This window comes from Pristiophorus japonicus, chromosome 17 (genome assembly GCF_044704955.1).
Source record: "Pristiophorus japonicus isolate sPriJap1 chromosome 17, sPriJap1.hap1, whole genome shotgun sequence".
In the NCBI taxonomy this organism is placed as follows: domain Eukaryota; kingdom Metazoa; phylum Chordata; class Chondrichthyes; family Pristiophoridae; genus Pristiophorus; species Pristiophorus japonicus.
The window spans coordinates 10,963,273-10,978,849 of record NC_091993.1 but is presented as its reverse complement, the minus strand read 5'-3'; the positions used below and the strand labels follow the sequence as shown (position 1 = coordinate 10,978,849).

General features: G+C 43.4%; 1 protein-coding gene across 1 annotated transcript in view; it reads right to left on the bottom strand.

Annotated features, from left to right (window-relative positions):
* LOC139227538 (myocardial zonula adherens protein-like) overlaps positions 1-14,867 on the bottom strand; it is a 98,784-nt gene extending 83,917 nt beyond the window's left edge. Inside the window, exons 1-2 of the mRNA XM_070858359.1 lie at positions 14,453-14,867; positions 14,172-14,264 (exon numbers count right to left, since the gene is read on the bottom strand). Of these exons, the coding sequence (XP_070714460.1) occupies positions 14,172-14,264; positions 14,453-14,515 (156 nt within the window). The 5' untranslated portion in view covers positions 14,516-14,867. The remainder of the gene's footprint in view (positions 1-14,171; positions 14,265-14,452) is intronic.
* Between the last annotated feature and the right edge of the window lie 710 nt (positions 14,868-15,577).

Sequence of the window (15,577 nt, the reverse complement as noted above, 5' to 3'; positions counted from 1 at the left end):
TTGGCGTGGAAGCAAGTCATCCTCCGTTCGAGGGACCGCCTATGAGGATGATGAGTGGCCAGATTATTGGAGAGATCAAAGAAAAGGGACTGGAAACCTACGTCACAAGGACACTTGGGAGGGAAGCAAATAAAGGAAAAAGTATCAAAATAAAACACATAAGAAATATGTGGGAGAATGTACTGAAACACGAGGTGTTCAGAAATTCATTCTTAAAACTATTGTTATGTAGGCAAATACAGCAGTGATTTGCACACCAGACCCTGCAATCAGCAATGAGGTGAATGCCCAGTTTACTTGTTCTTGGTGGTGTTGCTCTTCAAACAATGCCACAGCATCTTTAACATCTATTTAATATCGGTTTAATATCTCATCTGAAGGACAACGCCTCTGGCAATGCAGCAGCTCAAGTTGTCAGGTGGGATTACCAAGTGAGTCAAGCTGACACACAAGATGTCCTCTCCACATCTTAGAACCACAAAGCCACAATCCCGATCTGTGGCCTTGACCATAGTGCAGCGGGAATTACGCCCTACTGCCAGTCCCCGACTTTAAAGCCACCGGAGGAAAGGGAAAGCCCACTTTCCACAAAGAAAAGTCAAGGGTACACCACTCGAGCTTCATATTTAGTGTTAAGACAAAGCAGCTGTGTGCCTAACCAATTGCAGAACCCGTGACTGCCAGTATCACAAGGGTGGCTCCTCGATAACATGCTTCCAGTGGCAGCCTAACGTAACAACAGCATCGACACACGTAAGGGGAAACGATGCATCCATGAGGGAAAAGGGAATAGAGGGGTAAGGGGGGCAGGGTGGGAAGAGGGAATTCGAGTTAAAATGGTGTATAAATACCAGGTTTCAGCACCTTTGAAACACCGGCAACAATGTATGGAGAGGGGTGCAGTCATTGTGGTCAGCTCAACCAACCAGAATAACCACTCCAAGCCAGCAGAAAAAAAGCAAGACTAACCAATAATGAGCATGCGCATCAGGGCACTTCATGGCAAAGGGCAGGCAGTATCCAACGGTGTTCTGGATGGATGGATGGCGAGCAGGGGCAGGTCTGGTGTGTCTCCTTGTGCGAGTCAACGTTTTCATCAATCACTCTGATGAAGTCAAAGTACCGCTCGCAACTGTTGGACACACACCTAGAAGCTGCACTGAGATGTCCTGTGCCTGATAAACTCAAGCCAGAATTTCAAACTTTGGTGAAAGAGAAAGACTGCAAAGTTTTGCATTGAATGGTAGATGTTTGTTAAGTAAACATACACATGAAATACATTTACCTGTACTGTGTTTTCATAAGAACATAAGAAATAGGAGCTGGAGTAGTCCATTTGGCCCCTTGAGCCTGCTCTGCCATTCAATAAGATCATGGCTGATCTGATCTTGGTCTCAACTCCACTTTTCTGTCTATTCCCCATAACCCTTGACACCCTGTAGTTTAAAAATCTGTCCATCCCCGCCTTGAATATATTCAATGACTCAGCCGCCACAGCTCTCTGGGGTAGAGAATTCCAAAGATTTACGACCGTCTGAGAAAATAAATTCCTCCTCATCTCCATCTTAAATGGGCCACCCCTTATTCTGAAACTATGCCCCCTAATTCTAGAATCCCCCACGAGGGGGAACATCCTCTCTGCATCTACCTTGTAAAACCCCTCAGAATCTTATATGTTTCAATAAGATCACCTCTTATTCTTCTAAACTCCAATGAGTATAGACCCAGCCTGCTCAACCTTTCCTCATAAGACAACCCTTTCATCTCAGGAATCAACCTGGTGAACCTTTTCTGAACTACGTCCAAGCCTATTACATCCCTCCTTAAATAAGGAGACCAAAACTGTACGCAGTACTCTAGGTGTGGTCTCACCAATGCCCTGTACAGTTGTAGCAAGACATCTCTGCTTTTATACGCCATTCCCCTTGCAACAAAGGCCAACATTCCATCTGCCTTCCTAATTACTTGCTGTACCTGTATTCTAACTTTTTCTGCTTCATGTATGAGGTCACCCAGATCCTTCTGTATTGCATCAGTCTCTCCCCATTTAAATAATATTCTGCTTTTCTATTCTTTCTACCAACGTGGATAACCTCACATTTTCCCACATTATACTCCATCTGCCAAATTTTTGCCCACTCAATTAACCTATCTATATCCTTTTGCAGAATCTTTGTGTCCTCCTCACAATGTGCTTTCCCACCCATCTTTGTATCATCAGCAAAATTGACCACAGTACACTCGGTCCCTTCATCCAAGTCATTAATACAGAATGTAAATAGTTGAGGCCCCAGCACTGATCCCTGTGGCACCCAACTAGTTACAGTTTTCCAAATTGAAAATGACCCCTTTATCCTGACTCTCTGTTTTCTGTTAGTTAGCTAATCCTCTATTCTTACTAATATATTACCCCAACACCATGAGTTCTTATTTTGTGCAGTAACCTTTTATGTGGTACCTTATCGAGTGCCTTCTGGAAATCCAAATACACCACATCCAACATTGCTGGAGAGGGCAACTGACCTCACTGCATTCAACAAGGGCAACTGCTTAAAATTTAATTTCCTGCGCATTTCTCTGATGAGCATGAAATGCAATAACTGCCAGGGGGTTGGATAATTCGATGAGCAGCAGCTTTAAATGGCTGCTGCTTCCATTTACTGCTTCACTGTTTTATTGGCTAAATATCTGCAATGAAAGAGGAGGGTGGACAGAACGATCCCCTTTGATAGCTTAAAATTCTCCTGTGACGGAGGAGAGGCATATTTGGGGCTGAGAGAAACCCTCCTACATGCTACAATGCATAGCAAGCATGGCCACAGGTGGCATAGATAAGGCTGCTCCCTCTCAGACTGACACGTGCCCATCCCAGTCAGCCTGCCAGGTAGCAGTCCTGAACAATCAATGACTGTGTGGTCCAAAGGTGATGGCACCAATTGCTGGGACATCTCATGACCCAGCGCAAGGAGGAACAGGGGCACAGGAATCCCATGCCACCCCACCAAGAAGCAGCAGGCTGTCTCCACAATTACTCTTCCCACGAAGGAAGTACGGTGAAGGAACACTAGGGGAGGAAGCAGCAAAGATAACATACACGATCACCAAGGGGAAGCTCTGGGGAAGGGGAAGCTAATTGAATTGATACAGAACAGTAACAGGGAAATAAACGAGTTGCAATTTATTTCAATGTAATTGTAAGAGCTTTTCATCTGCAGATATGCAGATCGGAGGGGAATAAAGCAACAGGTACATAGGATAGTTGATGTGGATTTGATTGAATGGTGTTTCTCGGACCACCACCGTGTGCTCCATGTGATCAAACGGTTCATCATCATAGGCAGTCCCTCAAAGACTTGCTTCCACTCTAAAAGGTGGCTGTACAGTCCAATACGGGAATTACAGTCCCTGTCACAGATGGGACAGACCGTGGTTGAAGGAATGGGTGGGTGGGGAGCCTGGTTTGCCGCACACTCTTTCCGCTGTCTGCGCTTGACTTCTGCATGCTCTCGGCGACGAGACTCGAGGTGCTCAGCGCCCTCTTCCTCCACTTAGGGCAGTCTTTGGCCAGGAACTCCCAGGTGCCAGTGCACTTTATCAGAGAGGTTTTGAGGGTGTCCTTGAAACGTTTCCTCTGCCCACCTGAGGCTTGCTTGCCGTGTCATTCAACGTAGAGCACTTGCTTTGGGAGTCTCGTGTCAGGCATGCAGACGATGTGGCCCGCCCAACGGAGCTGGTCGAGCTTGGTCAGTGCTTCGATGCTGGAGATGTTGGCCTGAGCGAGAACACTGACGTTGGTGCGTCTGTCCTCCCAGTGGAGTTGCAGGATCTTGCGGAGGCAGGATCAGACGGTTCACACGTTGGCCGAATTACAGAGTTAGATAAAAATCCTGTCAATCGGTGATTTAAGCACAGGGCTCCATGGACACGTGTCTCCTTCAATCATTTCTTCCTCCTGTTCCTCACTCAATGGGAGTTCAAGTGAGAGAATTATTGCGCAGAGGACAAATTCCCGATTTTCCAGTAATTAATCTAATCCTTGGAAAATCGGTGTCTCCACATTTGATTCTCTCAGAGCGAGACTGAATTCTAGGAGCACAGCCTCGCAAAACTCACGGTCATACACTGCTCCACTAGACAGGGCAGAGGACTGGAGCAAAGCGACAGAAATCCCACACAGCTCTTGGAGACCATGGGGCCAAGAAACAGATCAGCTGTCCGCTCGCTTGATCAGTTCGAGAATGACATAGTTCAGATCTCAGCAAAGATTTTGTTTGTTAGTAAATTAATGACATTTTTTAAAAGTTCCTTTAAATGTCCCTTAATAGTCCTTAAAACACTGAGAAAGGTAATGCTGTCAATAATTACTTTTCTCGGAGGATTTTTTCAGCTGAAGATGGCAGCCTGGAGTATTCCACTTGGTTGCGTTGGGTTTTTCGGCGCAATGCACACAAAATCGGTGAAACCAGCGTTAAAGTTCAGTGAATCGAGTTTCCGTGGCCTGTGGAACTGTTTTATAAACTAGCACACTAGACACAGGCCTCGGCCACAAATCTGGCCACACCCCCAGCTCTAATTAACCACCATAGCGAGTTTCCACTAATTGCACTCTTTCGTGGTCATTTGAGAAGGCTCTAAAAATGAAGTTGGTTCTTTTGGACACAAGGACACTAATAGCCACGTTTTAAATACATTTGAATATAATTTTTTTTTAATTTTCTAAAAAACCGACTACAGTACCCCAATATAATGAGAAAATGATTCTGTATATTTTTTTAACGTCATTTTCAGTTATTTAAAATGGGGTTACTCACAGGTGGTGGACTAAACACTGATTCAAATGCTTATTTTTTGTGATAAACCCATTTTTAGCTGTATTAATCAAACTGCAACTAGTTACCACTCAAGTATATCAAGGAATACTTTTTAAAGCAAAATTTTTTTTTAATTGCCTTCTAAAACACTGCCCGATTGTACTGGTTTGCGGCAGATTTAGCTTTTGGCGGTAGGCAAATGAGTTTGCACGAAAACTTGATAAAATAAAGCACTATTCAAAATTCATTGCAATTGTGGGCCCAATTTGAACCTGGATTGCTGATTGTACCCGAGGCAGAAACACTACCCGGACAGCTGTGTGTCAGAGGAAGCTGTGTATGAATCAACTGATTACACAAGGACTGTAATGTGGAATTTGGAATAGCATAACAATTCTGGATGACGTTCAACTTTATGTCATCATGGTTTGTGTTATGTATGCAATAAAGGGTCAAACTGAATACTGTTTAACTAAGCAAGGTACAACCTTGGCTCTGCTTTATTTAGGCCCAAAGTGCCTGACTCACAAAATGGCTGGCCTTTTATACCTGAGCAGCACCATGTGCAAAGTACAAAAGGCAAACCATTAACAAACCCATCCATTTATTAAATGGAGCCTCTATTCTATTTAAAACAGGCCCATGCAAAATTCTCGACGACATGTAAATATTGGGTTGTAGCTCACCGCCCAGCTCATTCTACAGTACTTGTCTGTCTTTAATCTCATCACTCCGTGACTGAGTAAACCATTTCAGTACCTGATGCCATGGACTGGTATATTTCACTGCGCTTCGATTATTTGAGCCAGGAGAGTCCACTGTTTTATTGGATAGAAACATAGAAACATAGAAAATAGGTGCAGGAGTAGGCCATTCGGCCCTTCTAGCCTGCACCACTATTCAATGAGTTCATGGCTGAACATGCAACTTCAGTACCCCATTCCTGCTTTCTCGCCATACCCCTTGATCCCCCTAGTAGTAAGGACTACATCTAACTCCTTTTTGAATATATTTAGTGAATTGGCCTCAACAATTTTCTGTTGAATTCCACAGGTTCACCACTCTCTGGGTGAAGAAGTTTCTCCTCATCTTGGTCCTAAATGGCTTACCACTTATCCTTAGACTTTGACCCCTGGTTCTGGACTTCCCCAACATTGGGAACATTCTTCCTGCATCTAACCTGTCTAAATCCATCAAAATTTTAAACATTTCTATGAGATCCCCTCTCATTCTTTTGAACTCCAGTGAATACAAGCCCAGTTGATCCAGTCTTTCTTGATATGTCAGTCCCACCATCCCGGAAATCAGTCTGGTGAACCTTCGCTGCACACCCTCAATAGCAAGAATGTCCTTCCTCAAGTTAGGAGACCAAAACTGTACACAATACTCCAGGTGTGGCCTCACCAAGGCCCTGTACAACTGTAGCAACATCTCCCTGCCCCTGTACTCAAATCCCCTCGCTATGAAGGCCAACATGCCATTTGCTTTCTTAACCGCCTGCTGTACCTGCATGCAAACCTTCAATGACTGATGTACCATGACACCCAGGTCTCGTTGCACCTCCCCTTTTCCTAATCTGTCACATTTCAGATAATAGTCTGTCTCTCTGTTTTTACCACCAAAGTGGATAACCTCACATTTACATTATACTTCATCTACCATGCATTTGCCCACTCACCTAACCTATCCAAGTCACTGCAGCCTCATAGCATCCTCCTCGCAGCTCACACTGCCACCTAACTTAGTGTCATCCGCAAATTTGGAGATACTACATTTAATCCCCTCGTCTAAATCATTAATGTACAATGTAAACAGCTGGGGCCCCAGCACAGAACCTTGCGGTACCGCACTAGTCACTGCCTGCCATTCTGAAAAGTACCCATTTACTCCTACTCTTTGCTTCCTGTCTGCCAACCAGTTCTCAATCCACATCAGCACACTACCGCCAATCCCATGTGCTTTAACTTTGCACATTAATCTCTTGTGTGGGACCTTGTCGAAAGCCTTCTGAAAGTCCAAATACACCACATCAACTGGTTCTCCCTTGTCCACTCTACTGGAAACATCCTCAAAAAATTCCAGAAGATTTGTCAAGCATGATTCACAAATCCATGCTGACTTGGACCTATCATGTCATCTCTTTCCAAATGCGCTGCTATGACATCCTTAATAATTGATTCCATCATTTTACCCACTACCGATGTCAGGCTGACCGGTCTATAATTCCCTGTTTTCTCTCTCCCTCCTTTTTTAAAAAGTGGGGTTACATTGGCTACCCTCCACTCCATAGGAACTGATCCAGAGTCTATGGAATGTTGGAAAATGACTGTCAATGTATCCGCTATTTCCAAGGCCACCTCCTTAAGTACTCTGGGATGCAGACCATCAGGCCCTGGGGATTTATCGGTCTTCAATCCCATCAATTTCCCGACTAATAAGGATTTCCCTCAGTTTCTCCTTCTTACTAGACCCTCTGACCCCTTTTATATCCGGAAGGTTGTTTGTGTCCTCCTTAGTGAATACCGAACCAAAGTACTTGTTCAATTCGTCTGCCATTTCTTTGTTTCCCGTTATGACTTCCCTTGATTCTGACTGCAGGGGACCTACGTTTGTCTTTACTAACCTTTTTCTCTTTACATATCTATAGAAACTTTTGCAGTTCATCTTAATGTTCCCTGCAAGCTTCCTCTCTAGTCTGATGACTAGAATACATTATTGTTTAAAAAGATGGGATTCCTTCCCTCTAAATGTATTTGCTCATTGATGCAACATCCCCGGCAGAGAAGATAGTTAACGTGCCACTCACTAGCGAGTGTATCAGAGTGGACTCGGACAGTGCATTGATTCCCTTCCTTACTAGTAAGTGTTTACCTCCTCTCAGTATCTCCCCACAGTTGCACGGCTCATTTCAAGGACGTTTGATATAAAGAACTGTGCCAGAAACTCTGATCCAATTGCTCGACTTGTGACACCTCTCGAGCTTCAACACCAGCACTGCTCTCCCAATTTCAGCTCTGCTTTCACATGTACAAGGTGGTGTACATTAACATTTGGCGATGAGAATACAAGAACCTTTGTACATCAGGAATACTGGATTAACATATCCAGAATAATTTTATGGATTAAGATATCCAAAGGAATTTTATGCATCTTTCCCCCCAATTGGCCTGGGATCTGTTGTGTTGCCTCTCCCAGGAGATTGCCTGGCTCCGGGTGGGTGGGGGGTGTCTGTATTGTGATGTATAAGGCATCACAACTGTCTAGGACAGGCTGGATGGACCATTAGGTCTTTTCCTGTCTGTCATTTTTCGTATGTTCATATAATTGCCAGTAAATTAGGTTATCTATGTCTCCAATCACTCAATTACCAAGTGTCCTTCAGTGACCAGGAATAATAGGGTGTCCAGGGGATTGCCTCTATTTGCTTCTTGTAGCAAAATCACTAATATTTTATTTATACTTCTGTTTATGGCTTCATTGCAAATAGTGCACTTAGCAAATCATCTTCCCTCATGTTCCCTTGTCTTAAATAGTCATTACCGTGGATCTATTCATTAGTGATGTCTCTTTCCCCCATTGTATTATAAATATTTGCCATTTGACAGCTAACATAAGGATCAAACAACATTAGAAGCGTAATACTGTCTTAATCCTTTTTTGTGACTGTTTAATACATGCGAATATTAAGTATAAACACTCCCGCCAGTTTCAAAATTCACAGCAGCTCTTCTAAAAATCTATATTTTAAATATAAATATACTTGCTGCAGCCTTGTGGATTGAAATGACCTATACAGATCAAAGTACTTATTGAAAAATATCTAACTTGTGTAGCTATAGGAGAGGGCTGGGCAGCGGCCAGGTGTTGTGCCGCAGGCTAACTCTTCAAGAGTCGTAAAAATTCAAGAACGTTGCATCTGACTAGTTATTTAGTTCAAAACAGGAAACATAGGCCAATCACAGGCTTGGTATTCCTACACACCAGAGTCAACAGCATGACATTGGTAAATAAAAACACAGAATATATGTATTATAAATATTGCAATCTAATTTAAACTAGGGGTCCCTTATTGTGTTCCAGTACAGACTGAGTGAAAGGCAAGAAAGTATTACTGAGAAATGAACCACTGTGTAACAGACCCAGTCCTTCACCGACCATGTACAATTCACTTCACCACTGATTGCCCAATCCAATTAATGTCCTCAAAGAGACGTATAAGTGAGGAAAAGTTCTTCATCGAGAGTTATAGATGAGGAAACGCTTTTTAAACTGCTCTAAATGTAAAGCAAACCCTGAATACCTATCTAACCCTACACCCTACATTATCCATCCTTGACCAGTTGCATTCCTTGGGAGGAGACTGCCACATGGCTGTGCCAGCTCAGGAAATATCACATTCCACACCGTGTTCTGTGATCTCCTTCTTCATTTACCTTTAGTATCTGTAGCCACCCGACATTCATCCAGTGCCGAGCTTGTGGTCAACATCTCGCCGTAACCCACTAGGTTCATGCAGCAGAGCCTGGTCTCCAGTTGTCTTGGACCCCCTTGCCACTGGACCAAGACCTCGCTCAGCTAAGCCCGTGCGGTTGCCGGTGTGCAACGGCCACTCCATGTTAAAAGAACTCGCGCACAGGCATCTTCCACTCCGTTAACATGAAGTTCACGACCTGGAACGTCAGGACTCTCATGGACGTCCAGCTCGTTTCAAAGTGGTAACGGTTTTGTGAGCACAGCACTCGCTGCTTTGTGTGATGGTATAATCTACAGATCCGGTACTCCGGAGGAGGCAGATTCTTCCAATTGTACCTTGACTAAAGCTTGTCAATTTTTTTCCCCATCGTGACCTCTGAATCTCTGTGCACAACCGAATCCGAACCACTCACAACTACACCTCGAGAAGGTTGGGACTTTCACAAACAACATTCTCAGAAATAGAAAAGGAAAACAAGGTGGAGTATTGGAATGTGAGAAAGAATTTGAGATATGAGGAAAATAAAGTAGAGAGAGATTGAAAGACAAAGACAATTTGCATGCTGCAGTGAGATTGGATGAAATAAACAGGTATGAAAATAAGTGAAACTGACCAACGCGGTTGAAGAGAAACCGGTAGCGAGGCCTAAACAGATAAAGAGATGGGGTCAGATTAAAAGAGAGGCGTGGAGGCAGAGAGGGGGGGATAAAAGAGAACAGAGTCACCATTGCCTGACAATGCCTAATTTCAGGGTGTAAGAGTAGAGATACTGCACAGAAGTTCTGTCACCGCCGTGACTGGGATAAAGTTTCTTAGATGTTACAGAGTTTGGATCCATTACTCTGAGAATTCCTAATGATCTGAATCATGTGTCCTCTTAATCATTTTTCTAAGGAAAACAAATTCAGTTCTATGAGGCACTTTATAACTTGCTCTAAAATCTAGACTTAGCCTTCTTGATTTTCTCTGAACATTCGTCACAAGGCATTAATGTCCTTTCACGAGTGCCCAAAACTGCACATGACATTCCGAATGTGGCTTTATCTGAGCTCTTTGGAAGGTTAGAGTAATTTATCCCACTATAGTCAAACTTATGGGAACAACAAGGGTATCGGGCGAGATCCCTGTGGAATTCCACTAGCCACTAGAGCTTTTTCTGCTTATTTATTAATTAAATAGATAAAATTAATGGCATAGTGATTACAAAAACTATTGCTGAAGCTCAATTGCAGCATCAGCCCTCCCCCAACCCCTCCCCATCCCGATCTTCAGAGAATGGTTTGAGCCTCATGTCAGGTTGGTACGTTGAAGTTAAGATTATGAAGTGAACGCTGTCTCAGTCCAGTAACCTCTAATGGGAAACTATTTATAGTAAACAATATTATTATTACTACCACAGCACTGAACTTCTAATCAAAATATCTACTCACAGCTCGAACAAAGAAAAGAGGACAGGATGAACATGTTGAACCTTCGGTTCTCAGAGGTGGTTTAACACTAAAGGATTCTCACTGGCTTCCTACTGTAGGCCCATGGGTCATAGTTCGCTGAAGACCCCACATGGCAGGCTGATCTAAAAGGTAAAAGCCCATGCGATCCAAGGGAGGGTGGCAAATTGGATCCAAAATTGGCTCAGTGGCAGGAAGCAAAGGGTAATGGTTGACACATGTTTGTGCAACTGGAAGGCTGTTTCCAGTGGGGTCCCACGCGGCTCAGTACTCAGTCCCTTGTGTTTTGTAATATGTATTAATGATTTAGACTTAAGTGTAGGGGGGCATGATTGAGAAATTTGTGCACGATACAAAAATTGGCCGGGTGGCTGTCAGTGAGGAGGAAAGCTTTAGACTGCAGAAACATAAGAACATAAGAAATAGGAGCAGGAGTAGGCCATACGGCCCCTCGAGCCTGCTCCACCATTTAATACGATCTTGGTTGATCCGATCATGGACTCAGGTCCACTTCCCCGCCCGCTCCCCATAACCCCTTATCCCCTTATCAGTTAAGAAACTGTCTATCTCTGTCTTAAATTTATTCAATGTCCCAGCTTCCACAGCTCTCACAGATTTACAACCCTCTGAGAAACAAAATTTCTCCTCATCTCAGTTTTAAATGGGCGGCCCCTTATTCTAAGATTATGCCCTCTAGTTCTAGTCTCCCCCATCAGTGGAAACATTCTCTCTGCATCCACCTTGTCAAGCTCCTCATAACCTTATACGTTTCGCTAAGATCACCTCTCAATCTTCTGAGGCCCAACCTACTCAACCTTTCCTCATAGGTCAACCCCCTCATCTCGGGAATCAACCTAGTGAACCTTCTCTGAACTGCCTCCAGTATATCCTTTCGTAAATATGGAAACCAAAACTGCACGCAGTATTCCAGGTGTGGCCTCACCAATACCCTGTATAACTGTAGCAAGACCTCACTGCTTTTATACTCCATCCCCTTTGCAATAAAGGCCAAGATTCCCTTGGCCTTCCTGATCACTTGCTGTACCTGCATACTATCCTTTTGTGTTTCATGCACAAGTACTCTCAGGTCCCGCTGTACTGCAGCACTTTGCAATCTTTCTCATTTAAATAATAACTTGTTTTTCGATGAACTGATCAGTTGGGCAGATAAGTGGAAAATGGAATTCAATCCGGAAACATGTGAGGTAATGCATTTGGGGAGGGGCAACAAAGCATGGGAATACACAATAAATGGGAGGATACTGAGAGGTGTGGAGGAACAGAGGGACCTTGGAGTATCTGTCCACAGATCCTTAAAGGTAGCAGGACAGGTCAATAAGGTAGTTAAAAAGGCATATAGAATGCTTTCCTTTATTTGCCGAGGCATAGGATATAAAAGCAGGGAAGTTATGCTAGAACTGTATACAACACTAGTTAGGCCACAGCTGGAGTACTGCGTGCAGTTCTGGTCACCACATTACAGGAAAGATGTGATTGCACTATAGAGGGTGCAGTAGAGATTTATGAGGATGTTGCCAGGACTGGAAAATGTTAGCTATGAGGAAAGATTGGATAGGCTGGGGTTGTTTTCTTTGGAACAGAGGAGGTTGAGGGGAGATTTAATTGAGGTATATAAAATTATGAGGGGCCTAGATAGAATGGATAGGAAGGACCTATAACCAGGGGGTATCGATTTAAAGTAGATGGCAGAAGGATTGGAGGGGAGATGAGGAAAAACAATGTCACTCAGAGGGTGGTGGGGGTCTGGAAATCACTGCCTGAAAGGGTGAGAGAGGCAGAAACCCTCATCATATTTTAAAAGTACTTGGATGTGCACTTAAAGAGCACAGGGCTACGGACCTAGTGCTGGAAGGTGGGATTAGGCTGGGTAACTCATTTTTGACCGACATGGACACGATGGGCCAAATAGCCTCCTTCTGTGTCGTAATTTTCTACGGTTCTATGAACACCATGATAATCCTTTTAAAACTCATATTAACCCATTCACTAATCTGATGAGATCTGCTGATAGAATTTTTGTTCGTTAAGATACTTTGAATGGGGATGAATGAATGACTTTTAATACTGTCTTTATTTACCTAACTACTGGAGTGGATTTTTGTTCAGCGTTACGTATTGCATGGGTCTGTGCCAATGAAGTAGTTTCAGGGACACTGATCACACAGTCACGCTAATTAAGTTTTCCCCACATATGGACAGAAGGTAAAATAACCTATCCCTAAAAATAATGGGTGTTCCTCACATTACTCATTTGTAAATGATTTAATTGTTTGCAGCAGAGATAGATAGCAGTGTGTAATCACGTCATGGCTTTGTCCCAGAGTTTCTGTCAATCAGTAAACATTGGAGGCCCATAACCTGACCACGCAAACTAGACACTCCTGAAATCTCGGTTGCAAAATCTTATCTTTCCAACAGCTGGTATGAGGAACACTGGTTTGACAAAATAAAGCTTCTTAGCTCCCAACTAACCATAGAGAAAAAGTGATTTGTAAACTGTTGCCTTCACATGGAAACTATTTTTAGGTGTTTTTTATATAAAGATATTAAAAGGATGCGTACTGTTAAATCGGAGACAATTAATCAGCAGCGAATTACAAAGACATTAAATATCAGCTAGTCACAGGCACTGCATATGTGGTCCTGTCACCTCAAACCAAGATGTCACACACATTTACAAGAAAAGCTAACAATAAATTGTGAATTAATTGCTCTTAATCATAAACATTTTATTTTTGTGGGACCATCAATATTGGTGCAATGGCTAAAATGATAAATATAAATCCAAACCTTTCACTTCAACTATTTTAAGTAAAACTATAAATCAAGTGCCCCCTCCCCCCCCCCCCCCCCCTTAAAAGGGGGCACTAAAACCTACAAATTCACAAATTAAACTTTGGACGTTAAACAAATCAAATTAAAATTTGGTTGCCGGGTGTGATGATGCACTCCAGACTCTCCGGCGCCCACCTCTCGCGGAAGGTCGCGAGCGTACCGGTGGACACCGCGTGCTCCATCTCCTGGGACACCCTGGCTAACCTTGCACTTCAGCCTGGGAATTCACGACACAAAAATGACCTGTATTTAGGATTGCCAACTCCCAGGAGGTCTCATGCCGTGACCTCCCACCCCCACCATTGGCCGCACGACACGTCTATCTCACGCCTGGGTCTCGATTCATCCACTTCGTTTCCCGACTGGATGAATCCAGACCGCCAGTCAAACAGACTTTTTTTTCCCCCTTCTCCGATATTTTTATAACTAATAAACAAAAGTGTTCATTGAAATTTAAACAAAAACACAATTCTATTAATGCTCCTATGATTTTTCTCCCCGAGTTTCCTGCAGCAGAATTGTCTAGGAATTAAGCACTGGCTTTAGCACTTGTGGAGGCAACACTGCTGAAACTCTACTGACCATTTCTGTTTTTCCTTTACTTTTGGTTTCATCTTGCGCCGAGTTGGAGTTCCCCTCAGCATGGAGAGTCAGCCGGACCCTGCGGATGTTACCCTAAGGAACAGAACAAGCAGGTGTTAACCTACTGCACTGTTTAAACAGAAGCAAAACAAAAGTACATTTCCGAGCAATTGTACAATCCTTGGTTTATATTGAAATGTTCAATATGTGAAGCAGCTTAGACGGAATATACAATACTGTCGCACATTTAGTCACATCAAATGAATAAGAAAGTGACTTACCCTCCTCACAGGCTCGGATGTATCTGCGATGGTACATGTTGTCGCGGTCTTGTACTGGAACATTGTCCCTACCAATATCGCGTATCCACAGACCCACAACTTTGGTTTTGCCAATTACTCCCAGAAAGTGGCAGAAACTCTCTCTCCTGTTGCTCTCCTGTTGCTCTTCCTCAATGTTTTTTTTCCCGGCAACAATTTCAGTTTAGTCTGTGACTTTTACCACTCTTCCTTAATTTTGGGCGTGATCTTAGATAAGAGATTTGGCGACTGGGTTGTTGTAAAACTGAGAGGACTAATCCAGCAGCCGGTTACAAAGGGACGCTGTCTTCAGCTTACCATTTGCAACGCGCCGTCACATCACAGGCAAATGTCTTCTCAAACACCTATCTGTTTTCAGCCCCGTCCGGAAAGATGGTGAATCCGTTTGTTACTTAGCAACACACCTATTATGACACATCTAGGACTACGTCCTCACCCAACTTGTCAAACAGCATTTTATCTGTTCCAGTCCCTCCTCGTTAGAATACTTTACATGGGTGTTGTCCCGCGCCACCTTTATCAGGGCTGGTTCAAAATAATTCGGGAGCTTTTCACCAAGGGTGCCAACAGAAACTATTTGCTTTTTATTGCCTAAAGTTGCCTCAAAAGTTCTGCCAGCATGGTCCCAGAGTCTACACACTACTTTCCATTTATGTCACTCATTTTTCCTCTCTCTCTCTCTCTCTCTCATCCCTTCAGCTGCCTTCGTTCTCAAAAAACACACACAAAGTAGATAAGAAAGAATCAAAACAAAAGCAGCCTCAAGGGCACTGCCGTTCATTTATTTAACCGATGCCTACAGAGATACACAGCACCTGGACAGGAGGTCTGAGTGTTCACTAATCCTTTGAGAACCACAGTCAGATTTTGCAGAAGAAAGGAAAGATGTTGATAAATGTTCCGCTTATAATTTTGTCAATGGAAAAACATATTATGCTGTTCTTTGTATCTCGAATTTCAGTTTGTAATATTCAATGTCATATTTTTAAATTAAAGTGCCTCTATCCAAAACTCAGCCACTCCTCTCCTGTCCCTCACTGGGTCAGTCGCCCAATGTGTTAAATTAAAAATCTTCCTCTGCAAATG